Genomic DNA, 27593 nt, shown 5'->3' on the forward strand with positions numbered 1-27593 from the left:
ATCAAGTTTCCTCATATTCATTTTTCTCTCCAGGCCTACAAATACCCTATTCTTTTCATCTTTCTTTGTGAACTACTTTTCTCTTCCTTTAATCTTTATTTGTTGTTCATCTCTGAACCTTCTCTAGTTTCATCACGTGAATTTAAAATGCAATGACCAAATTGGAGACAATCAGAAAAGCTAAGATATACTGGAAGGAGTTGTCCTTAACCCTTAGCTATTCAAGAGCATGATAAGTTCTTTTTAATAGTCATAGTTAATTGTGCATTTACTTTTCATTTATAAACAGTTAATATTTCCCAGGGTTTTCTGTTTTTTTTTGCTACATTTTTATTTTATTATACTTTATTCCAATTGTTAATGTCTGCAGTTAGATTTTTGTCTTCAATGTTTTTTCTTTGTTATACTTACGCATATGGCATTAAATTGCATTCTTCTGATATGAAAATATCTCAGTAATGTCAAGGTCATGTGGTGTGAAGAGCAATAAAAATTCTTCTGATTGAGAATTCTCCACAGATCTGGTCAGTACATTCTTGACTGTTGGTCATGAATGTGGAATACAAATATGTTGGCCTTAGGGCTGCTTCTTTTTTTTTTTTTAATTTATTGGGGTGACAATTCTTAGTGAAATTACATAGATTTCAGGTGTACAATTCTGTATTACATCATCTATAAATCCCATTGTGTGTTCACCACCCAGAGTCAGTTCTCTTTCCATCACCATATATTTGACCCCCCTTACCCTCATCTCCCTCCCCCCACACCCCTCACTCTCTGGTAACCACTAAACTATTGTCTTTGTCTATGAGTTCTTTTTTCTCATTTGTTTGTCTTGTTCTTTTGTTGTTTTTGGTTTATATACCACATATAAGTGAAATCATAGGGTTCTCTGCTTTTTCTGTCTGACTTATTTCACTTGGCATTATACTCTCAAGATCCATCCATGTTGTCACAAATGTTCCTATATCATCTTTTCTTACTGCCGAATAGTATTCCATTGTGTATATATACCATAACTTCTTTATCCATTCATCTATCGAAGGACATTTTGGTTGTTTCCATGTCTTGGCCACCGTAAACAAAGCTGCAATGAACATTGGAGCACACATGTCTTTATGCATAAATGTTTTCAAATTTTTGGGGTTGATACCCAGGAGAGGGATTGCTGGGTCATACGGTAATTCTATTCGTAATTTTTTTTTGTTTTTGCAAAACATTACACAATTTTTTATTATTAAATGAGAAAATCTTATTTGTTACATCGTCACATTGCTAGTCAGAGAAATGCTGCAGTGATGAAGAAAGTCAATGTTGGATCAACCAAAGTCCTCATTTCTACAACATTCATTTATAAAGAAATAATGTTCAACACAGCCCAACACAACATTCTTGGTTTTCTTCTTATTGAAGTCCCCCCAGAAAATCACCTTCTAATGGGGTATTTTACTACATAAATTATAGTTCTTCATTTTTACAATTCACCCCAGACTGTATGAGAGATGTATCACACTAAAATTTCTAAAGCTGTTAGGAAATCCTTCACACTTTGTCATCATCTGATGTGTCACTGCTACTTGTTTCTGTGTCATCATTCTCAATAGTGGGTTTGAAAGTGCTGTTTTTCCAGGGTCCAAACTTGAAGTCACAGATCATACCATTTTTCAAAATACCATTTTTCCTCAGACCATTCTTCTGTAACTGTTCACTAATAACTTGGAATTCTCTCATTTCATCCTCAGTTAAGGGAGCACATGTTTCATCATTTTCACTATCTTCTTGCCAGCCTATCTCCTTTAACAATCTGTGTTCTGCCTCAAGTGAACTTGAAAGAACATCAGTTTGTGGGAAGGTTGAAGACCGAATGATCTGTTGGGAAATAACCGAGGCATTGCCATTCTCTTGAGGAATTTCATTTTCATCAAAGTTTCGGTTTATATCCCTTTCTTGGTGAGTACTATTGCTGTTATGCAAATTAAATGAGTCGTCATCCTTCTCTGAGCCAGCATGGCTTTCATCTTCATGTTCCTCTTCTACTCTGTCCCTTTTTAATGCTTTCAAAAATTCACTCTTCTTATCAGTGCGCATTCGTGTCAGTTTGGTTAGACAAGGCTGCTGATTAAGTTTGTCAACAGGTGAAGAGGAATTTGAGCGATTACACTCTTTCACTGAAGTCGTAGATGGACTAAAATTCTTGGCAGTTGATTTGAAAGCATTGAAATTGCCAATACCATATGTAGACTCATGGGAGAAAGAAGTCCCAACTTTATTTTCTTTAGGTTTGGCTTTTCCATTGTGTAGGTTTTGTAGGTGGAGCAGCAGGTTTAGGGACTAAACCTTTATAAACACTTGGACCAGTCCCGTTCTTAACTGGCTGTGATTGAAGATTTCCTACTACTGGGAATCCAGATAGCTGTAAATCTTTTGTATTACCTTTCTTAATGACCAGCATCATTGGAGCTCTAGATTTAGGATTCGGAGGATATTCTAAGAGAGGAGCTTAGGAGATTTTTTTGGTTGGGTATGTGTGTGTCTGGGCGTGTAGGCCCCATACACCTGCAGCTAAAGACTTATTCTGATTTGTTTCTCTCTCATATTCAGGATTTAAAGACAGAAAATCCTCAGCCTCAAACTGTTTGCGTTCTCTTTTGTCTTCTTTCCTCCCTGTTTCATTGTCAGGTATGTTGTTTTCATGTAGTCCTTGGCTTTTTCCAGAATGGAAAATACTGCTACGAGAACAGAAACTTCCACCATGGTATCCCCCTCGATGATTTACGTTTTCAGTACCATTTCTTCCATGTGTACGCCATCCATTTTTTTCTTTCCTTCCAAAGTTACCTCCATTAGGACATCCAATACCAGAATCAAAGCCATCTGAAGAGTTGTGTCGTCGACGATTCACATCATAACGATTTTCTGTCCATGAAAAGTTTTCAGAATGCTTCTCAAAATTCAATGACGACTTTGTTGATGATGGTGGTGTGGGAAAATTAAGCCAGGCTGGAGCAAAGTCATGCTGCGCCATTTAGGTCCAGTCTCTCCGACTCAATGAAACAAGGCTTCAACACCTCATGGCAAGTCCAAATTCCAACAGGACTGCACAGGAAGGTGTTGAGTTTTTCTCTGTTATCTTTATGTTTTCCAGTTTGTTTTTTTATTTTGTATCCTCTGAAATAAAATCCAAGTTCTTCGAAGATACTCAAGCTATGACTATTTGACATAGAGTTACTTCAAGTCAGCTACCCATACTTCTGTTTTAAAGTTTTCATATGGCTATCTCCAGAATTAGCCAAGTTCCTTAGATGTAAGATTATAAAGTCTATATTATTCCATGAACTTGTCACTGTTGTGTTTATCCACTCCAGATGAAATATCCAATTTATGAGCCAAAAAGCAAAGACAAAAAGAAAATTTCACATCTGAAGAGCATTCCTAAACATCAGCATATACAGACACACATAGCTATCTCAATACTACCATGCTGCTGGGAAACTGCAACATCTTAAATTTCCACGTAAATAAAAGATAAAAGGAAAAAAAAACTCTGTATTCTTTCAATGTCTTCATTTAGAAAAGCTGCCCCACTGTGACATGAATAGGGCTGAGGTCAAAAATTCCTAAAACTTTTAATAAAGGTAAAAATAAATTGCCATGAAACTTCAGCAATATTTAAACAGTAATTTGAAACTGCTGAAACTACTCAGTACACAAATCAAACATCTTACAGTTTGGGCTGAAGAACACTAACAAGAGGGGAGGAGTTGGGGAAAGGCAAAAATACCACCAGCTGAAATACTTTAAACCAGGTAAATCATCCATTTGAACCAAAATACTGAAAATGACTGTTTCTTTTTAAGTAGCTTGTAGAATTGTTCACTACTATGAATTCACTTCAGAGATGATTCTTGACAATTTTAATAAACTTCTGGGGCAAAATTATCCAAAAACATTTTAATTCCAAAATGGCCACTTGAAATATCCGGGGCCTTTTACACAAAACCTAGATGATCTTCATATCTGAGGAATTCAATCACGTTCTGCCACACCAGAAGTGCCCCTGGCCTGGGGGTGCCGCTGCGCTCGACCCGGAGAGGAGGTTTTCGTACTTTGAATAATCCTCCTTTGCTGCTTTTTTCCTATTCGTAATTTTTTGAGGAACCTCCACACTGCTTTCCATAGAGGCTGCACCAGTCTGCATTCCCACCAACAGTGTATGAGGGTTCCTTTTTCTCCACAGCCTCTCCAACACTTGTTACTATTTATCTTGTTGATGATAGTCATTCTTACTGGGGTGAGGTGATATCTCATTGTGGTTTTCATTTGCATTTCTCTGATGATTAGCGATGTTGAGCATTTTTTCATATGTCTATTTGTCATTTGTATGTCCTCTTTGGAGAAATGTCTCTTCAGGTCCTCTGTCCATTTTTCCATTGGGTTGTTTGTTTTTTGTTGTTGAGCTTCATGAGTTCTTTGTATATTTTGGATATTAGCCCCTTATCAGAGGCACTGTTTGCAAAAATCTTCTCCCATTCAGTTGGTTGCCTCTTTATTTTGTCGATGGTTTCTTTTGCTGTGCAGAAGCTTTTAAGTTTCATACAGTCCCATTTGTTTATTTTAGCTTTTACTTCCATTGCCTTTGGAGTCAAATTCATAAAATGCTGTTTGAACCCAAGGTCCATAAGTTTAGTACCTATGTTTTCTTCGATGCAGTTTATTGTGCAAGGTCTTATGCTTAAGTCTTTGATCCATTTTGAATTAATTTTGGTACATGGTGACAGATAGCAGTCCAGTTTCATTCTTTTGCACGTGGCTATCCAATTCTCCCAGCACCATTTATTGAAGAGGCTGTCTTTCTTCCATTGTGTGTTTTTAGCGTCTTTGTCAACAATTATCTGTCCATATTTATGTGGTTTTATTTCTGGGTTCTCAATTCTATTCCACTGGTCTATGTGTCTGTTTTTCTGCCAATACCATGCTGTTTTGATTATTGTAGCCCTGTAGTACAAGCTAAAGTCAGGCAGTGAGATACCTCCAGTATTGTTCTTTTTTTCTTAAGATTGCTTTGGCTATTCGGGGTCTTTTGTGATTCCAAACAAATCTGATGATTTTTTGTTCTATTTCTTTAAAAAATGCCATTGGGATTTTGATGGGGATTGCATTAAATCTGTATATTGCTTTGGGTAATATGGCCATTTTAACTATGTTGATTCTTCCAATCCATGAGCACGGAATGTCTTTCCATTTCTTTGTGTCTTCTTCAATTTCTTTCATAAATGTCTTATAATTTTCAGCATATAAATCCTTCACATCCTTGGTTAAGTTTATTCCTAGGTATTTTATTCTTTTTGCAGCAATTGCAAAGGGAATTGTTTTTTGTATTTCTTTTTCTGAGATTTCATTGTTAGTATATATGAATGCAATGGACTTTCGTTTGTTAATTTTGTACCCAGCAACTTTACTGTATTCCTTGATTGTTTCTAACAGCTTTTTGGTGGAGTCTTTAGGGTTTTCTATATATAGCATCATGTCATCTGCAAAAAGTGATAATTTAACTTCTTCATTCCCAATTTGGATGCCTTTTATTTTTTTCTCTTGCCTGATGGCTCTGGCAAGGACTTCCAACACGATGTTAAAAAGCAGAGGTAATAAGGGACAGCCTTGTTGTGTTCCTGAACGTAAAGGAAAGGGCTTCAGTTTTTCACCATTAATTATGAGATTAGCTGAGGGCTTGTCAATATGGCCTTTATTATGTTAAGGTATTTTCCTTCTATACCTATTTTATTAAGTGTTTTAATCATAAATGGATGTTGTATCTTGTCAAATACTTTTTCTGCATCAATTGATAAAATCATATTAATTTTGTCCTTTATTTTGTTTATGTGATGTATCACGTTGATGGATTTGCGGCTGTAGAACCATCCTTGTGCCCCGGGGATGAACCCCACTTGGTCGTGATGAATAATCTTTTTAATGCATTGTTGTATTCGATTTGCTAGAATTTTGTTTTGGATTTTTGCATCAGTATTCATCAGAGATATAGGTCTGTAGTTTTCTTTTTTTGTGTTGTCCTTACCAGGTTTTTGTATCAGGGTAATGTTGGCCTCATAAAATGAGTTAGGGAGTCCTGTCTCTTCTTCAAGTTTTTGGAAGAGTTTGAGCAGGATTGGTATTAGATCCTCTTTGAAGGTTTGGTAGAATTCACTAGTGAAGCCGTCTGGTCCTGGACTTTTGCCTTTGGGAAGGTTTCGGATGACTGATTCAATTTCGTTACTGGTGATCGGCCTGTTTAGATTTTCCAGTTCTTCATGGTTCAGCCTTGGAAGGCTATATGTTTCTAAGAACTTTTCCATTTCTTCTAGGTTATTGAATTTGGTGGCATATAGTCCTTCACAGTATTCTTGCATGATCCTTTGTATTTTTTCAGTGTCCGTGATAAGTTCCTTTTTTTCATTTCTGATTTTGTTAATTAGTGTCTTCTCTCTTTTTATCTTAGTGAGTCTAGCCAAGGGTTTTTCGATTTTGTTAATCTTTTCAAAGAACCAGCTCTTTGTCACATTAATTTTTTCTATTGTCTTTTTGTTCTCTATTTCATTGAGCTCTGCTCTGATTTTTGTTATTTCCTTTCTTCTGCTGACCTTGGGTTTCACTTGTTCTTCTTTTTCTAGTTCTTTAAGGTGTAATGTGAGTTTATTTATTTGGAATTTTTCTTGTTTCTTGAGATAGGCCTGTAATGATATAAATTTCCCTGTTAAAACTGCTTTCACTGCATCCCAAAAATTTTGGTAGGATGTATTTTCAATGTCATTTGTTTCTATGTATCTTTTGATCTTTCCTCTAATTTCTTCTTTGACCCAGTCATTCTTTAAAAGTATGTTGTTTCATCTCCATGTATTTGTGTTTTTTCCTGCTTTCTTTTTGCAGTTGATATCCAATTTCAAAGCCTTGTGATCAGAGAATATGCTTGGTATGATTTCAATCAACTTAAATTTGCTGAGGCTGATTTTATTTCCCAACATATGGTCTATTCTTGAGAATGTTCCATGTATACTCGAAAAGAATGTATAGTCTGATGTTTTAGGATGAAGTGCTGTATATATGTCAATTATGTCCATTTCATCTAATGTGTCACTTAGGGCTGCTATTTCATTATTTATTTTCTGTTTGGACGATCTGTACATAGCTGTCAATGATGTGTTTAAGTCCCCTAGTATAATTGTGTTTTGGTCAATTTCTCCCTTCAGTTCTGTTAGTAGTTGCTTCGTATATTTTGGTGCTCCCTGATTAGGGGCATAAATATTGATGACTGCTATGTCTTCTTGTTGTATAATCCCCTTTACCATGATGAAATGTCCATCTTTGTCTCTTGTTATCTTTTTCACCCTGAAGTCTGTTTCATCTGATATCATTATGGCTACACCTGATTTTCTCTGGGTACCATTTGCTTGGAGTGTCAATTTCCACCCTTTCACTTTGAGTCTATGCTTGTCCTTGTAGCTGAGATGTGTCTCTTGGAGACAGCATATGGTTGGGTTTAGTTTTTTGATCCAATATGCTACTCTGTGCCTTTTTATTGGTGAGTTCAGTCCATTTACATTTAGGGTGATTATTGATACATGAGAATTTCCTGTCATTCTATCTTTAGTTTTCTGGTAAGGCTGTGTCTCTATTGTTTCTTTGCCTTTTTGTTGTTGTCTATTATTTCTGTGTGGTGGTATTCTATGATGTTTCTCTCTGTTTCTTCTTTTATTACAGTATATATATATCAGTTCTGGATTTTTTTTGAGTGGTTACCCTTAAGTTTATGTAAACGAAAATTTGATATTTAGAGTATTCCATTTTCTTCAGCACGCTTACTTTCTCCATTCCCATATTCCGGTTCAGGCCTTTACTCTCCCTCTTTTTATGTTGCCACAAATTGTCCCTGTTGATGCTGGTCAAATAGCCTCCTTTAGTATTTCTTGTAGTTCAGGTCATGTATTAGAAAATTCGCTCAGCTTCTGTATGTCTGGAAAGGTCTTTAGTCCTCCTTCATATCTAAATGATATCTTTGCTGGATATATTATTCTTGGCTCATAATTTCTCTCTTTCAATAGTTTGAATATTTGCTTCCACTCTCTCCTGGCTTGTAGAGTTTCTGCTGAAAAATCTGATGATAATCTAATGGGCTTTCCTTTGTAGGTTACCATCTTCTTTTCCCTGGCTGCCTTGAGAATTCTTTCTTTGTCATTGATTTTAGACAGCTTCAATACAATGTGCCTTGGAGAAGCCCTGTTGGGATTGAGGTAATTAGGTGTTCTATTTGCTTCTTGGATTGTAGGATCCAGTTCTGTCCACAAGTTTGGGAAGTTCTCATCAACAATTTGTTTGAATATATTCTCTGTTCCCTTCTCTCTTTTTTCTCCTACTGGTATGCATGGGCATTCTTATATTACTCTTTCTGATAGAGTCAGAAAGTTCTTGTAGAGTTCTTTCATTTCTTTTAAGTCTCAAGTCTCTTTCTTCTTCCATCTTTGTAATTTCCAGGTTTCTATCTTCGATGTCACTGATTCTTTCCTCCATCTGGTCAACTCTACTACCTAAGCTGGTTATTTCATTCTTAATTTCTTCTATTGAGTTCTTAATCTCCCGAAATTCTCTTTGGTTCTTTTTTAAAATTTCAATCTCTTTAGTAAAATGCTCATGTTGTTCTTTGCGTTTCTGAGTTCATTAAATTGCCTTTCTGTGTTTTCTTGCATCTCATTGAGTTTTTTTCAGAACTGCAATCTTGAATTCTCTGTCATTTAAGTCACATATTTCCATATGTTTAAGTTCCTTTTCTGGAGACTTTTCACTTTCTTTCTGAGCTGTCTTGTTGCCTTGGTTATTCATGGCAATTACTGATTTATTATTTCTCTTCCTAGACATCTACAGGAGTGGCTTCTGCAACAGGTTGATGGGAAGAGATCTTTTTTTGTTTTCCAGTATTTGTTGGTGGAATGTTTTATTTTCTCTCTGACTTCAGGCTTTTTTTTCCTCTCTCACACAGTAGTGCTATGTTTTCTCTGCACTATTCCAGCTTCTCACACAATGGGAGGATTCCCTGGGAGAAGGGCTTCTCCTCTGTTAACAGTTCGCCTGGGTCACAGGGCACAGTGTCCATGTGGGTATGCGAAGAGCTTGTGAAGTTCCAAAGCTCTTCCGGCACCAGATTCACAGACCATGTGTGTTTCAGCAGTTCTGTTTACTCCTGCAGGGATCCGCCCAGATAGGTGGGGTCAGGGGCGGGGTGAGTTGTGAGAGGTGGCCCAGAGCAATAGCAGTGACCACCACTATAGCCGGTCCCACTTCCACAGCTCCCTCCACTTTGCCGGAACTAGTTGGGCTGCGAATCTGTTTCTGCGGTCCACAGTTCTCAGAACAGCAAATATTCTGTTCTTTTGATCTGACACTGCTACTGTTCTGCTTCTAGCACTGGGTAGGTGGGGGCGGGGCGAGCTCTGGGAGGGTTGGAAGGCGGAGGCTAGTCTCAGTGCCTAAGGCTTCCATTCTCTGCTCGGCAGTGAGGGCTTATACCACCGTTTTCAGACTCCTTCCTTCACTCTTTTCTCCGAGGTCTCTGCCTTGAGCGTTGGGTTCAGCCGTGTTGTATGCTGCCCCCTCAGCCCTGTGGGCCATAAGCAGAGCCCTAGCAGTCTGAGTCCTTCCCTCTCCCGCAGCTGCGGTAGTTCCAGGATGCAGCGAGCTCGGAACACTGAGCCAGGTCTGCGTCCTGCGCCCGTGCAGCTCCGTCTCCGCACTTCTCCCTTCCCTCCTACCCCGCTCGCTTGATTCTCCCACCTTTAGGTGAATTCAGTAGTGGGCCTCTTCGTCTTGCCTGTCTGCTGTGCAGGGAGTCCTTTGTGGAGTTATTGTTGTTCGGTTAGTTGTAAATTCCAGGGGAGCGCTACAGAGGCTCACCTCACGCCACCATTTTGATGACGTCCCCTAGGGCTGATTCTAATACACACCACACCACATCACCTCTTCCTCCAGGTTGCAACTTTAATTAAACTATCTGCCCACATTACAATAGGGCAATAAACACCTTACTGCCTACCTTGTTGATGAGACATGGTGTATAATGGCATTAAAACATTTGTCATATTTCAAGATAAATTGCTTGAGTACTATTCCTTTGTTTCTGCAGTGGCAATATCATAAAAAAATATAATTGGTTCAGCATGCTTTGGTCTTCATAGAGTTACTGTGGCAGTGTTTTGTTGGCTGATCATCAGCAGTGGAACAGTTGGCCTGAAGAAATTTTCCTAGTCAAGGATTGCAGAGTCACACTGCTTATATATAGGAGGTAGGGCATCAAATCAAAACTCTTCAACATTTTAGTGTGTCATAGTGACACTCTTTCCCCAAATCTATATTTAGAAAAATGAACACTAAAGAAAATATATAATACTTTTATGTCCTATAGGACATAAATCATACACCCAATGGAATTTTTGTCTTCTAACTCCATCATTACATTCAGTCATGAAAAGGAGAAAACATTTTCCTGGGCTGCATTTTCTAAAAGGCATCACATTTGAATGAGATATGGAAATGAAAAGCTTGCACATTGCTGATGCGAAGAGCAAATTAGAAGCAAATGATGGTAATTATCAAGCACAACCTTGTGTTCTTCTGTATATGCCTAAAGGTAATGAGAAAGTAGAGGGTAAAAAGTTGGAGCTGGTAAAGATGGAGAATTGCGAGCTGTAGTGATTTACAGATGAAAAAGGCATATCCATTGTGTTGGATGTCAGGGAGAAAATTGAGCAAGGATGGCAGAGTTGTTTTGTTTGAGAGGAAAAAAAATTAAAGTTCTTTAGAAATATTGCAATTGGTTAATTATCCTTTATATAAGTATACAATATATTTATATATCCAAAAAAGATAAGCAGAATGTGATGAATGAATGACTATGGTAGAAGAACCCAGTCAAGTATTCAAATATGAATAAATACAGTTAATGGAATTAGTCATTGTTATAATTACCAGAGCTTGTCATTGTAATATGAAAGCTAATCTCTCTGAAGGAGATTAATGAAGAGTCTTTAAAAAGTCACTTTTCTCCATTTTTAAAGATCATAGTTATAGGTCAGAAGTTATATAGTAAAAAGACATCTTGTACATATTCTTCCAAAGCGAAAATGGACTTGATTACACATAATTTGTACATATTTCTTGAAAGTGAACTTCACTTTTAATTCACTGGAATAGCATGAAAACTACCTTATAAGGAAAACATTTTTTTCTCCCAACACCTCGGAGCATGCAGAGCACACTCCATACAATATCCCATCGCTGAACTCCTATTCATACCTCAGGACTCAGCTTAGTTGTACCTCCTCTGGGAAGCCTTGCATGAGCCCTCAAGTCTCCTAAGGATTCCAGTGACAATTGCTGTACATATCATGTTGCTTCCTACTTATCTCATGACTTGTTCACTTATCTGCCACTAGACTGTGTCAGCTCCTTGAGGCTGTATTATACTCATTGTTGTATATCTAGGACCTACCATAGTATCTAACACTAACGTGTGTTCATTAAATACTACTTGGGCCTCAATTTGATCCTGAAAGATATCGGTCGTGATTATCATCCCCATTTTATAATGAAGAAAATGAGGGTCTAAGAGCTTCTGTGATTTGCACAAGGCCATACAGACAGTTAGTGAAAGAGCTGTAATTCAAACATTTGGTACAGAAACCAAAGATGATAGAATTTTAACAGGGGTAACCAAACAATTCTAAATGCCACAGATATCTGGATTTAATTTAAAGAAAAGGGTACAGAGGTAACTGGTAATCTTTAAGAGCAGTCTCAGCACAAGTCTGAGGAATGGAAGTGCAAATCCAGGAAATTTAGAGAAAACAAGTTGCAATGAAAGGGAAGTAATAGAAATAGGTGATCAATTCACAAAGTTTTCCATTGGAGGCCACAAAGCATGGAGGTCACTAAGAAGGCATATTAATACAATTGTTTCGGAAGGAAAGACCTTTTGCACATTTAAAGCTCAGAGCCAGGTTCCACCTCCAGGAAGATGGAGTAGATATATTTTCCTCTATTCCTCCTGCTAAGTACAATTAAAAAGTTTTGGCATTATATACAAAACAAACATAAGGAGACTCTGAGTGGTGGAGAGAAGGAAGATGGTCTGAAACAGTCAGCCCTCAAATAACAATATGGAAGTGAGTTCCCTGAGGTTTCCCAGACGTGGAGCTGAAGAAACCAGGAACACAGAAATGCCAGTGGGAAGAGAGGGAAAAAAAAAGTCCCAGCTAAAGCCTGCTATCTCTAGCCAAAGCACCAAGAAATAGGCAGCCTAGCAAGATAAAAATACTTTTAGATTATGACCAGTCTATTCCAGCCAAACATTATACATGAAACTGTGGCCCTACACTACCCATTCCAGCCACAGCCACGTGGGGATCTTAGACTTCCACTCTCTTCCACTCTCGCCAAGCTGTAGTGAGTCCCTTCCTCCCACCCCTAATCTGCTCTCGTGTTAGTGAAGACCACCTGGGAAGCTTGGCCTTCCACCTCCACCCAGCAGTAACCAGGTTTTGCGCCCTTCCCCACTGGGGTGGTGTCAAAAGAGGTCTAGTATAGAGTCAGGACTTCCACTATCACCCAGCAGTAATAAGGCCACTGCCACTACATTGTCAGTGGAGGACACACAAGGACCAGAACTCCCATTCCCCACCCAGGAGTAACAAAAAGCCCACACCCTTGGGTGTCAACAGATCCCAACGAGGGAACATGGAGCCCTACCTGCACCTGGAAGTAACATCACAGTGCACCTCCCCCTTCCTCTGCCAGAGTGGTATCAGAAAAAAAAAAGTTAAAACAGAAGTTTTAAATAAGACCAGGAGTCTTATAACATAACATGAAAATGTCCATATTCCAGTCAAAAATCACTTATATCAAGAACCAGGAAGATCTTAAACCAAAGGAAACATGGCAATCGTTAGACACCAATACCAAGGTGACAGAGATGTTAGAATTATCTGAAAAAAATTTTTAAAACATTATGATAAAATACTTCAATGAGTAAGTATGAAGAAGCTTGAAACAAATGAAAAAATAGAAAACCTCAGGAAAGATGTAGAAAGTCCCAGCAAATAAAAAGAGAGTATAAGGAAAAACCAAATGGAAATTTTAGAACTGAAAAGCACAATAACTGAAATTAAAAGCTCAGTAAATGTAATCAACAGCAGAATGGAGAGGTTGAGAAATCATTGAACTGAAAGTTAGAACAATTGAAATCACTGAATCTAAGATATACAGAAAAAGAGACAGGAAAAAAAAAAAAGATTGAGCCTCAGGGACCTGTGGGATTATAACAAAAGATCTAACTGTCATGTCATCAGAGTTGCAAAAGAGAAAGAGGATAAGACTGAAAAAGTACTTGAACAAACGATGCCTGAGAACTCCCCAAATTTGGCAAGAGACATAAACCTACTGATTCAGGAAGCTGAGCAGGATAAACAAGATATAAACCCAAAGATATCCACACCAAGATTCTCTATAATTAAACTTCTGAAAACAAAGAAAAAAAATCTTTAAAGAAGCCAGAATAAGATAGTACCTTACCTATGAGGGAAGGGAAAGTTAAAGGGGTAGTGAATTTTTCATTAGAAACCATGGAGGAAAGAAGGAATTAGAAAACTGTTTTTCAAGTGCTGACATAAAAGAATTGGCAACCCAATATTCTATACCCTGCAAAAATATTCTTCAGGAATGAAAGGGAAATCAAAACAATCTCAGATAATAGGAAACAAAGGAATTTGTCAGCAGTAGACCTATCTTAAATGAATGGCTACAGGAAATTCTCAGAGCAGAAAGAAAACAAAAGAAGGAACTTTGGAACATTAAGAAGGAAGAAGCAACACGATAAGCACAAATATGGGTAAAGACAATAGGCTTCTTTTCTCCTCTCCAGTTATCTGTTTGGCAGTTGAAGCAAAAATTATAACACTCACATGATTCTAAATGAATGTAGAGGAAATATTTCAGTAGGACTGTAAACTGGTGGTGCAACTACTTTGGAAAACGGCTTAGCAATTTCTTTAAGAACTAAACATTTACTTACCATACGACCCAGCACTTAACAGTCCTGGACATTTATCCCAGAGAAATGAAGACATATGTTCACACAAATGCCTGTATACAGGACTCGTAGCAGCTTCATGCGTAATAGCCAATAATCAGAAACAACTCAGATGTCTTTTAAAAGGTGAACGGTTAAAACAGACAGTGGCCTAGTCCTAGTAGAGAATACTGCTCAGCCGTTAAAAGGAACAAGCTATTGATACATGCAACTACCTCCAGAGAATTATGCTGAGTGAAAAATACCAATCCCAAAAGGTTACATACTGTATGATGTGATGTACATGACGAAATTGTAGAAATAGAGAACAGAGTAGTGGTGGCCAGGGGTAAAGCAGTAGGTGAGGTTGGAGGGGCAGGCCTGTGGCTATTAAAGGGTGGTCCTTGTGATGATGACAGTGGTCTGTGCTTTGAATGGATCAATACCAAAGTCCTGGTTGTAATGTTGTACTATAGTTCTGCACACTGTTCCCTTTGGGGGAAATTGAGTGATGGATTTAGGAGTTTTCTGCATTTTTCTTACAACTGCTTATGAATCTACAGTGCTCTCAAAATAATTATCTTTTAAAACAAAATGCACAGAACCAGTAGAAAGGGAAAGATTGAAGATGAGAAGAGAGTATGAGGGACAAACAGGAATGGGAGTTTTACTTTTCATTTAGGAGCTCTCCCTGGTGTTCTCCAGGGAACACCAGTTTTAGTGCCAATGCAGCTGTTTATTAAGAAGTTAAAACAGTCAAATATATGGTGATGGAAGGAGAACTGACTCTGGGTGGTGAACACACAATGGGATTTATAGATGATGTAATACAGAATTGTACACCTGAAATCTATGTAATTTTACTAACAATTGTCACCCCAATAAATTAAAAAAAAGAAGTTAAAACAGAGGAGATCTCCATAACATGGGGAGTCCTAATGCATCACATGGAGGTAATAGTTCAAGACAGAGAGTAGCAAATGCCAACACGATTTATCTCTTCCCTCCTTGCATTCTCCCTGATCAAATTACTCAACCTAGAACAGCAGATCTCAACCTTGGCTGAACATTGCAATCATCAAGGGAGCTTTAAAGAAATACCATTGCCTGGATCCACCCCACCCAAAGATTCTGATTAAATTGATCTAAGTTCTCTCTTGGGTATTAGCATTTTTAAAGGTCTAGAGTGATTGCAAAGTGTAGCCAAGTTTGAGAACCAGTGGCCAAATGGAGTTGCACAGCCTGTTTGAATGTTATTTCTGGGTACAAATCGTATGTTTGTTTCAAATTGAAAGCGAAGAGACAAGCTTGTGGTGTGTGTCAATCATTTCACTGTACCTGTTGTGACGAGGTTAAGTACGTGTTTTAAGGTAGAGATCTATTTATAAAAGAAATCAATTACCATGGTTGTTAGCCCCCCCAAACTGGGAAGTCCTCACACTTCCCTGCCTGTCTCACTGGCCTTCTTTCAGCTTCTAGAACATTCCACAGAGCTCTTTAACATATGCCATTCCCCTACACAGATCAAGAAATCTCTCTTTCTCTCTCTCTCTCCCTCTCCCTCTCCTTCTCATCTCATTCTCACATACAACCTCATTTTCTTTCCCTTCTTTGCTTAATTAATCTCTTTCAGATCTCACTCAGCCTTCAACTCCTCAGAGGAATTAGCATTTTATGCTACCGTGAACCTCTTTCCCAGTACCTACCAGTTATAATTTTACAGTTATAAATCTACAATTATTTTATCATTATTCCATTAATAGCTGTCTCTCCCACCAGAGTGTAAACTCTCTGAGGGCAGATATCTCATTTGTTTTTGCTCACTTTTTTATCTGCAGCCACCAGCCTAGTACCTGACATATTATAGGTGCTCTATAAATCGTACATTACCTGAATGAAACAGTCTCTATTTAGAAACTTGGGGGGGTGTTCACCAGAGATGGAAGATGCCATAAAAGCAGTTGCCTAGGAATGGTTCAGCCGCAAACTAGTTAATGTGACCTTGGGCAGCTCACTAAGTCTCCGTGGGGCTTAGTGTATATATCTGTGAAATAGGGGCGGTCCTCAAACTTGGCTACACATTAGAATCACTGGGGAAACTCAAACTACCAATGTCTGGGCCACCATAGATATCCTCATTTAACTGGTTTGAAGTGGAACCCAGATATTAGGTACATACTTTAAATGCTTCAAGGTGATTGAGTATGCAGTCAGAGTTGAGAACCACTGGACTGGGCTTCATGAAGTCTAAAGTCTGGCACAATTATATAATTTTAGGGTTGTATAAAACAACCCACCTTTTTTTGAGATGACCCTCCTTTTCTGTTAGGATAAGCTGCACATCCTCCGGCTTCCTCCACACCCATGATAACTCAGAGACAGACGCAAAGTGAATACTATTTGTAACCCACCACATTCATTTTGTCCTGTTTTTTTTTGTTTGTTTGTTTTTTGTTTTTTGTTTTTTGTTTTTTTTAGTTTCTACAGTGGTGGTGTTAGCACTACCATCTCCACAGATTTGGCCTGTGAAGCCAGACTGTGAGATGGTACTATGTGAAGTGCAAGTAAATTGGAAATTAATTATTGACCTAAAAACAAAGCAAATAACAATTTGCTCTTTTGATTGTTAACTTTCTGATTTTCAGAATAACAGTTTAAAACCACATCTTTCCATCCAAATGCCCAGAGGGATTCATCTGCACTGAAGGTTAATTCCCTGAGATGTTTCACTCTTGAACAGTCGCCTGGTTTGGTTTTTAATATTTGGCCTTGAAAATGAAGTCTGATGCCAAATTTTCTTTGTTGTCATTTTTTAGCTGTAATTGGCTCTGAGATATAAAAGAATTCATCAGGTTCCGTGACTGTTATCCATAACAGAGTGATACTCGTGATCAAAGAACTGGAATGACAAAATGCAAATAAGGAGAGAGCTTGTTACCTAGGCATGTGAGAGGCTGCTCCAGAGGTCAAAGCCAGCGCTACACCCTCCAGCTTCCTCTGCGCTGTATTATGTTTTGCTGCTGTTTACTGGGGTTGTGATTTCAACCTCAGCTGATTAGTAGAATGACTGGAATTATGCACAAATCATGCTTTGAAGTGATGTGACTTCATTCTAATTAGAAAAATTCGTTGTCATACGAAACAAAAGCAGTATGAGGGGGAAGAATTTTGTACATCTCTCTGCAGCCCTGGAGATCAAGTGTACCTCCATGGTGGTCTATTCACCGGGTGTGCGAGAGCTGTGTGTAGAAAACACCTGGACAGTCCGGTAGCCATCAGGAAGAGTTGCCTTCTTTATTCGTGAGCAGTGTAGACAGTCCTCTGCCTGAGTTACTCCAATACTCAGGTGAGTCCCTACGTAGACTGTTCATTCTTGCAGCCGGGAGGGTACTCTCTGAGCCCATTCTTTAGTGGTTCAGTTACTTCTATGATACGTGCCTGCGTGCTTAACCTAACTACTCAAAGAAAGGCTTGAATGAATTCGTTAGGCACAGAGAAACCTTTTATCTGGGGAGGGAGAGGGAGAGAAGGCAGCCAAATGGCTGGCTTTCTATACTTCTGTATCTGGGAAGGCAGAGTAAATGAGAAAAATTCCCCTTTCTTCACTTCCCACCCCTCAAAAAAATAGCTCTGGCCGTAAACCAGAGAATCCCTCTTTTAGAATGGAGGCAGCTTCAGAAAGAATTAAACATTTTGACCATTCATACTGTAGTATGGATTATGTGAATTAGAAAACCAGGTCACTTTCTTCCTCAGGGAGGTCAGCCATACATAGAGAGAGACTGATGGTCTGGATTGGGAGAGAGAGGAGCAGTGAGGTGAATTTCAGAGCATAAGAAAAGAAGGCTTGAGTGGGATGGGGGATTTCGGAAGGTTAGAAGCAGCTGAGAACTCCTGACGCCTGAGTATAGCAGTGAAGTCCAGGAGTCCGGTGTTATAGACAGGACAAACTACAGGCCACTTCAAATAAGGTTTGTCTACTTCGGGCATTTCCTAGATTTAGCCGTGGAACTATGTGGCAGTGAAAAATATACTTCCTGCTACATTGGGTATATATATATATTGCTATTGGCAAATAAGAGCTTTTATTCTCTTACCCTAAAAATTAGAAGGTATGACTTCCTTAGGAAAACATATGTAGTCAACTGCCCTCGCAATCTATCTGGAGACTCAAACACTGGTTGTAGCACTGCCTTCCATTCTCCCCTTGGTTCCCTCAAGCTGAAGAAGTCCACACTGGGGTGCATGTGCTTCCGGGACTCAGAGACTGTCCATGCAGTGGGCACGCACAGAGAGCATAAGGAAATCAATTTCCCGATGACATCTTTCCTGAGACTGGTCTACTGGAGACGGGACCTGTGATCAACATGTCAAGGTGTTATGCGGGTCCTACTTTCCCATTTCCCCTTTCAAAGTCACTCTTTTCTGGTAACTTCCAGAATGTCAAACAAAGGGACAACTGGAAATATGGAAGTTAGATAACCCTTCTTTAATCAAAGCATTTAAACGGGGGGATGTGTCTTTCCTGTTTTAGACACGTTTATGTTACCGGCCAAGCCTGGTGTTAGAAAGTAAGTATGATGGTCCTCATTGAGATGTTCTGGATTCCCACAGTGATAGCAAGTTTTCTTTAATGGCCTCATTTTTCCCACCCTCCAACTATTTTCAAAGAATGTGATTCTTCTGTGGGAGAGTTCTTTGAGAGCAAAGCAAAACAAAGCTTAAAATAAATATTGAAGATGGCAGCGCTTTCTGTCATCCTTGCAACACTCTTGGCAGAGCTTCATACCCTATCTACCTCCCTAGCTGAGACTTAAAACCCCAAAGTGAGGTGGCTGTCACAAAGGTGCATATTAACACTTTTATGAGAACTGAAACATGAGGCCAAACTGTCTCTAACAAAAAGTGAGGTTGTCAAGCCAATTGTTTGACATTAAGGGCAGCTTAGCCAGTTAGCAAAGATACGAAAGACATCTTCCATACATTGACTAAGCTAGATCTGCAGCTCCAAAGTTTTGATAAAAAATTAAGTCATGTTATGAAAAAAAAAAACTCATATTGGCAAATTAGAATTGAAATTAACAATGTTTTTTATTTTTCCAAGCATTTCTGAGTATAGTAAGTTAAATAAGATGCCTTTAAGTGAAAGAGAAGTAGGTATAATGAATAATCATTTGAAAAATCTTGGCAAAATCATTTTGGTACACTTCCCAGAACCTGATAAAGTTAGTGCTGCTAATAATGAGTATTGAGTGCCTGTGCAAGACAGATTTCTGCTTTCCAAAATTAATTAAAAGTTGCCACAGTTAGGGGTTGGGGGGGGGGGTGGGCAAATTGGTGAAGGGGATCAAAAGGTACAAATTTCAATTATAAAATAAGTCCTAGAGATGTAATATACAGAATGTGACAATAGTTAATTATACAATATTGCATATTTGAAAATTGCTAAGAAAGTGGATATTAGAAGTCCTCATCACAAGAAAAAAAATTGTAATTATGTATGGTAATGGATGTTAACTAGACTTTTTGTGGTGATCATTTTGCAATACTCAAATAAACAAATCAAAACATTACGTTGTATACCTGAAACTAACATGTTAGATGTCAGTTATACTTCAATTTTACTTTCAGTCTGTGTGTGCTTTGATCTGAAGTGGGTCTCTTGTAGATAGCATATGTGTGGGTATTGTTTTCTTCTCCATTTAGCCACCCTATGTCTGACTGAAGCATTTAATCCATTTACATTTAAAGTAATTATTGATAGGTATGTAGTTATTACCATTTTATTTTCATATTTTTGATCTTTTCAAAATTAGTTTTCTTAAAAAAGTCTCTCTAACATTTCTTGTAATACTGGTTTCGTGATGATGAACTCCTTTAGGTTTTTCTTGTTATGGAAACTCATTGATTCAGTTTTGCTGAGTAGAGCAATTATGGTTGTAAATCCTTGCTTTTCATCACTTTGAATATTTTCTGCCAGTCCCTTCTGGCCTGCAAAGTTTGTGTTGAGAAATCTTTTGACAGTCTTATGGGAGCCACTTTGTAGTAACTAACTGCTTTTCTCTTGCTGCTTTTAAGATTCTCTCCTTGTCTTTAACCTTTGGCATTTAAATTATGATGTATGTGCCTTAGGTGTGTGTTCATCTTGTTCGGGACTCTACGTGCTACCTCGGCTTGTATGTCTATTTCTTTCACCAGGTTATGGAAGTTTTCCATCATTATTTCTTCAAATAGGTTTTCAATTCCTTGCTCTCTCTTTTCTCCTTCTGGTACCCCTATGATGTAAATGTTGTTATGCTATTATATATAATGGAATGCTATTCAACCATAATAACAAGGAAATCCTACCGTTTGTGACAACATGGGTGGATCTTGAAGGCATTATACGAAGTGAAGTAAGTTAGACAGAGAAAGACAAATGCTGTATGATCTCACTTATATGTGGAATCCAATTAAAAAATACACACACACACACCAAAAACATAGAAAAAGAGAGCAGATTTGTAATTACCATAGGCAGAAGGTGGGAGGTGGAGGAACTGGAGATAAGTAGTCAAAAGGTACAAACTTTCACTTACAAGACAAATAAGTACTGGGGATGTAATGTGCAACATGATGACTATAGCTAACACTGCTGTGTGACTTATAGGAAAGTTGTTAAGAGAGTAGATCCTAAAAGTTCTCATCGTAAGGAGAATTTTTTTAAAATTTTATGTATATAGGATGATGGATGTTAACTAGAACCTATTGTGATAAGTTCACATTATTAAACTGAAGCATCATGCTGTACACCTTAAACTTATGCAGTGATGTATGCCAATCATTTCTCAATAAAAATGGAGAGTAAGTGAATAAAAAGTGTTTTCCAGCCCTTTTTATAATGAAATAAGACATTTACCAAAGCTCATTAACCAAAGCTGATGTTGCCTTTCATTTTCCCCATTTCTATCCTGTAGACTATGGCATCTTTTGTATCTTTCCCATAAAAATTCATATAATGAATGTTTAAGACGCATAGCCGCTTAGGTATGTGAGGCATGTACGTGCTTCATCAGCCATGTTGGTTTACCCTGCAACATGGAAATAGGTTATCACTCTTCATGAATAACTGCAACAACAACAAAAGTCCAAGGAAATCCAGGACATTGCTGTCTTCATGCTGGTTTGGTAGGAAAGTAATGGAGCCTCTGAAGTGGTTATCGTCCATCCTGGCTAGACTGCTAGGGAGAGTTTAAAACATTCAGATTCAATACTCATCCTGAACTTATTAAGGAAGAATCTCCCAGATCCATCCTAGGAATCCTTCAAATGGTTCTGATGCAGTCAGTCAGTTCATGAATAGGTTTTTAGGAACCCTTTCTATCAATGAATATATCAATGTGATGAATTTCACAGGACTGCTTTTCTCCTTTGCCTTAGTGTCCAGCAGTATTATGTATCAATGAGTTAAAGAACACTGATAGGTATGTATGTAGGATCTAGTCACAGAATATGGCACAGAGGTAGATGATAGGATGAGGACAGGAGTTGAGCAAGGCAAGTAGGATGGTCAATCAAGAAGACAGGTTTATTGCAAAGAAAGGGCCAGGAATACATACCAAACACAAACAGACTTTGGAGCTGTGGCATAGTCCACATTGGCACAGGGAGTCAAGTTCACAGGAAGACAGCTTAGGAAGACCAGGCAAAAGACCTGGAGATACAGAGATCTCCATCGCAAGATGCTGAGGCATATAGCCTGTCCCTCATAGAAAACTAGTTCAAGTACTGATTTTATGGGAGGGGCCAGCAAGTGGCCCTTCTGGTCCTGACACCGATGACATGATTTGCTAATGGATCTTTCACCAGCCTGGAGCATCTAGAGGGCAAACCTGGTGTCCTTCTCTCCCTGGATCCTCAGACCCACCCCAGTGCTTGTCAGTATTTGTGGAATGGATTAAACTGAATCAACCACTCCTGACAGAACGTATGGTATTTCTCAAGAGTCTTATAAAGTCTTATCTACAAGAAAAAAGTATGTTTTAATTTTGAAACAATGATTGCAACACTACTTTGACTAAATTCCAAGAATAGTGGGAATGCTTTAATGCTGAGTTATATTTGGCCCACAGTCTTTCAGATTTCTTCCGAAATTTGTAGGTTCTGTGCCTCCCCTAAAATATTCTTGCAGCCCTGTTCATCTCAACCGATTCATTCTTTTTTACTCTCAGCAGTTTGCTTAAAAGAAAAAAGTTTTTATTCATTTTTCCTGGTTTGGCTTCTGCAGTGCTCCAAAGCACTGACAAATTATGTACACCTAGTTTTTCTGCTATAATGTTGACTTCCTAAGGAAGCAGAATGTGCTGTGGCCATATGCATCGTTGTGGAAATATGAGAAGGTGGTGCTGATTTAACAGCTCCTTCAGCTTGTGTTGGAGTAACAGTTCCTCTTAAAGTAGTCGTGGGTGTGTTTGTTTCCCACTCAAGAGTTGAGCTCCTTAATGTGTATCACACATCTTAAATCTCAATATGCTGCTCACTGTTTTAGCTCCAAAAACTACTAAATTCAAATCTCCCAAGAGAAGCAGTTCCTTCCCTTTCAAAACTGCTCATGTCACCACTTTTATATATACTACTCCACTCATAGTGGAACATACTGACATCAGGCATTGGAAGTCTGAAGACTAACAGCATCAGTATAAATATATATGATAAATATTCAAGGAGCCTTCTAGAGCCTCCTGATTTTATGATTTTCCTGGGCATTATTTTACTCTAGGGTAGTGAGGATACTTTTGGAAGTAACAGAAACCCGAGTCAATGAATTTAACAAAAGGAGAAAGTGTTAGCTTACACAACAGAGAAGGCTGGTTAGGTAATTCACAGGATTGAAAGAAGAGCTTAAGGAATCAGGTCTCAGGGACTGGTCCAGAGGAATTGCCTCCAGATCTCTGTCTTTATCTTCTCTTGACTCTACTTGTCTGTTTTTGGCTTTATCCTGTAGGTAGGGAGGCTCTCCCAAGTGTGAAGAGGGCTGCTGGAAGACCAAGAGTCATACCTCTCAGCTTGACAACTCCAGTAAAAAGAGAGCATCTTTCTCTCAGAGTCCATGTGTCAGTCCCAGAAAAGATTTGAAGCCGTATTTCTACCTTCTTAAACAAAGTTTCTCAGCTTTTACTGTGCATAAAAATGATCTCAGTGCTTTTGAAAATTCAGATTCTCAGGTACAACCAGCAAAAATTCCAATTCAGTGGTTAGAAAAACCACAGGAAATGGGGAAGAGGTGGTTTTCCAAAACAAAGGGACACTAGTCAAAGAAACAAACAAACAAAAAAAATACACCTATAAAAGAGCTTCATTTAGGATTTGTGATTCCATTAAAATGTCCACAAGTAGCTGTGTGGCATAGCAGTGGTGTCATAAAATATAGACACAGACAAAAAAGATGGAGCCTTTTGTATGAAGGTATCAAAGCAGTCCTGAGTTCTCTAGTTACAAATGACAAATCCATTAACTACTTAAGTACCTTATGCATTATGTGTATACGTAAATAATGCACAGTGTCATCTTGAAAATGTGACATACCCCTTAATGATATTAGTTAAGCATTTCTTTAAAATGTTGATTGCTATGTTCTGAATGTTTGTATCACCCCCAAATTTACATGTTGAAATCCTAAGGCCTGATTTGATGGTATTAGAAGGTGGTACCTTTAGGAGGTACTTAGGTCATGAGAGTGAAGCCCTCATGAATGGGATTAGCGCCTTTATGAAAGAGACACCCAGGGTTCCCTTACCACTTGCACCATGTGAGGACATGGCAAAAAGTCACCAGCTATTAACCAGGAAGAAAACCTTCATTCAACCTTGTTAGTGCCTTCTTATCTGGACTTCCCAGCCCCCAGATGTGTGAGAACTAAACTTCTGTTTCTTATAAGCTACCCAATCTAAGACCCTGATGAACAATGTTGTTGACCCCCTTGTAAATGTTATCTAGAGTTTCATTGACATTGCAATTAAGACTTTTTGGTGCACTAATAGCAGAAGCCAAGAAGCAATTTTGAGATTCCCAAAATTAGTTCTAATTCTGTGGACCTACTATTAATAACATGAAATTCTTATCAGTAAAGAGAGAGAACCCACCACTCATTCAGTGGTTATATTGTGTACCCGTTAAATGAGAGGCAATATTCCAGTGATGAGGAAGACTCAGAATCCCTACCCACTGGAGCTTACACACTAGTAGGGATATCGACAGTAACTGAACACATACTCTTATAATAAAATGCCAAATAGTGATAAGCACAATGAGGAAAAATGAAGCTGGGTAAAAGAGTAACAGGGGTATGACTTTAGCTGAAGTGTCAGGGAAGGCTTTTCCAAGGAGATAACCGGTCATGCTCAGATCTGAGGAAAGAGTACAAAGGCACAGGCCTTGAGGTGAGAACAAGCTTGGTGTGGTCACACCAGTATGTCTGCAGCAGCAAGTGGTGGGTGATGAGGTTGGAGAGGTGGGCAGGGGGTGAATACTGTAGGGCCTTGCAGTCCATGGCAAGGAGTTGGAGTTGTATTCTAAATGTAGTGGGAGCTATTGGAGGACGTAGGGGGTGGCAGTAGTGAGATCCAGTTTTAAAGTTCTATAAGATCTCTCTGATATTTGTGTCTGGCGTAGACTGAATGGCCAGAGTAGAAGCTGAATACACTGGATTGTAGACCAAGGAAAAGAGAGTTTCAATAAGAAGAGGGTAGGAACTGATATGAAGAATCCCCCAAATAGGGAGAGTGGAGACAGAAAAAGTCATTTAATTGGACAATGGATCAGTTACTATTTTTAAATAAAAGAAGAATATCAGTAGGATCTTTGAAGAGGGATGAATATAGAGTGTTAGGGAGGGAGCTGGACCGCAGAGGAGTGAGGGAGGGTGATGAGGAAGGTCAGGCAACAGACCCAAGATGGCCCCTTTGAAAGTCTTGGCCTCACTAAGGCCATGTAGCTCAACTTGTCCTCAATTATAGGTCTGACTACAGAGAGAAATTCACCTGTCTTCCAAACTCTTAAGGAATATCCACTTACTTCTGCCAGCTGATACAAGATAGTTTGGGGCTCAAACTGTAACAAGGGCAGAAACTTTTAATATTCAAAGAATGTGACCATATTTATTTAAATGTAAATCACAAATCAAAGTTTATGTGTGGTTATCTTTGAGGACATTGATCTCTATCCTTCTCCATCTCTTGGAAATGGCTGTTCCAAATTAATTAAACTCTCAAGAGAGCAGAAGATTCCTGTAGAAGGCTGATAATTAAATTAATAGCTCCTTAGACCTTGTGATACATTTTTCACAAATAAAACTGAAATAAGTTGCTTTTACATCAGCAATTCTGCAGGTTTGATCATTTCAAAGGGACTAGTGTTTTCCTTTTGGGTTCAGCAGCCACCAGGGGGTTTATCAACACGTTTCAAAGCAATTGGGTGAGTCGCTGTGATTGCTAGAAACATATACAGAGGATTTTTCAGTTATGTAAATAGAGTCATTTGGCTTCCTCTTGGAAGATAAGCAGTGTTGTCATAAGGGGATTGAAGCTAAATCTGGTGAAGATGCACAGACTCCAGCAAAAGGATTTTGCTTTACTTTTTTCATCCTATTTACCCCAGGCAGATAAGCAATTTAAAAACACCTACTGTATGCTCATGACGGCGTGTTGCATACAGAATCATGGTCCCTGGTACCAACAAGGAAAGAACTAACTGAGTGGACAAAAACAAGTACATAGAATCAATGGTAAACAATCTAAGGGAATATATAATGAAGCGCTAAACCATGTGCAGCAGAATATTAAAAAATGTTCCAATCACGTGGGATTATTTATTGTTCCCTGAGAATACAGGGCCTTTTTGAGGATTATGAAAGATCAGTTGCAACTTTCATGTTAATTAAGAGAGTCATAATTATGTAGATTCCATGCCCTCACACGCCCTCTTTTTATTTTCTAGAGAATTAAGTCCACACTCCTTAGCATGGCATCCAAGGTGTATGACTGAAGGCTATTTGAGGGTATAAGGGATCGGAAATCCAGCTCAAACTGGCTTTGGCAGAAAAGGAAATTCATTAGCTCATATAACCAGTTTAGGGGCGGTTCTATTTTCATGCATGATTTAATCTAGGAACTCAGTTTCTCCCAAGCTCCCAATGAAACCTTCTTCTACATTGCCTTCAGTCAGGCTCCACATGTTAGCTCCTGACAGCTCCGGGCTCACAATTCCAGTGGACAGAGTATGTGCTTTCTTCCCAAGAGAACCAGCAGAAGGTTCATTGCATCTCTTGTTTCTGATTGGATTGAATGTCCATCTCTGAGCCAATGACTATAGTCAGAAGGATGTGATGCTCTGATTGGCCAGATCTTATTAACATGGCTCCCTTTGGATAGTCTTTTGCTGTTTTTAGGACAGTAAAAGAACATACCTTAAATACAAGATTCCTCACTTAGGCCTTGTATCCCTAGCTTCATCTCTTACCATTCCTTTTTCAGCCCCCAGTCGATTCCAATCACAAGGAATTCACTCCTGTTCCCTAAGAACTTTAGGCCTTTTTCGGGATTAAAAGCTCATGTCTATGCATTTTCCATTGCTTGTGATGTCATTTCCTATCTTCAGAAAAACTCAGTCTCATAGTTCAAGATCCAGTTCCTGCCTGACCTGAGCTGACAAAGGGTTCTCCAAGAAGTGTAATTAAGAACAGACATCAAATATTGGGTACAACATCCTCTTCAGTGAAAGTAGTCATCAAGTGATTCCTCTTTCCAGTCTGTGGGTGATCATCCCTCTTTCTCTCCAGAAGGCAGAAAATCATGTTGAAAGATTTGGCCCACAGTTTGAGTGCCAGGCTAATTGGGGAAGTGGCAGGAGAGAGCCAGGCTTGTTCTTCAACTGGCCTAGAGACTGGCATAGGTGAGTCAGAACAAGAGTGGGCAGTGTCTGTGGGTTCAGTCCAGAAAAGGCTGAATCAGCACAAAGGGTGGAGGTCCTGGGGGGAGCCTAGCGTCAAGTCAGGCTGGGGGGAACTAACAAGGGCACATTTGAGACTGAGACTCAGGGAGAATGAGTCAGGCTCTGAAGGCGGTGTAGACATGAGAAGAGTGCAGAGGTGCAGGTACCGGCGCCCAGACAAAATGGCGATGAGAGAGTATCGCTTCAACTGCTTTTCCTCCAAGAATGTCTGTGCTGTGTTTTTATCCTCCTAGTCTACATGGTTTGGACAGCTTCTGTTGAAATGTTAAAAGTAGTGTAACATCTTTGAGATATTTGGAAAGAAAAGATGATATAATTGAATAATCGTCATTAGATTGCAACTCAGAGTTTGAGACTTGGGCCCTTAGTTCTAGATCGAGTCATTTCACATCCCACAGAAATGAAAACAAGTTAATTCCCATAGACTTGCAGAAGGTGAGATATTGGTTCTATTTTCTGGTTATTCCAATGTAGCCTAAATCACTTTGCACTACAGGCCATT

At 38.8% G+C, this 27593-nt stretch overlaps 2 protein-coding genes across 4 annotated transcripts in view; one reads left to right on the forward strand and one right to left on the reverse strand.

Annotated features, from left to right (window-relative positions):
* The window catches only part of LHFPL3 (LHFPL tetraspan subfamily member 3), a 518064-nt gene that overhangs the window by 150455 nt on the left and 340016 nt on the right, over positions 1 to 27593 (forward strand). The window lies entirely within an intron of this gene.
* LOC308510288 (vasculin-like) lies at positions 1543 to 3364 on the reverse strand (the record flags this gene model as incomplete). Its single annotated transcript, XM_081079471.1, is given in 3 exon segments — positions 1543 to 2277; positions 2279 to 2487; positions 2548 to 3364. Coding segments are annotated over 3 exon segments (1422 nt in total). The 5' UTR covers positions 3026 to 3364.

Source organism: Rhinolophus hipposideros, assembly GCF_964194185.1.
Source record: "Rhinolophus hipposideros genome assembly, chromosome: 18".
Taxonomy (NCBI): domain Eukaryota; kingdom Metazoa; phylum Chordata; class Mammalia; order Chiroptera; family Rhinolophidae; genus Rhinolophus; species Rhinolophus hipposideros.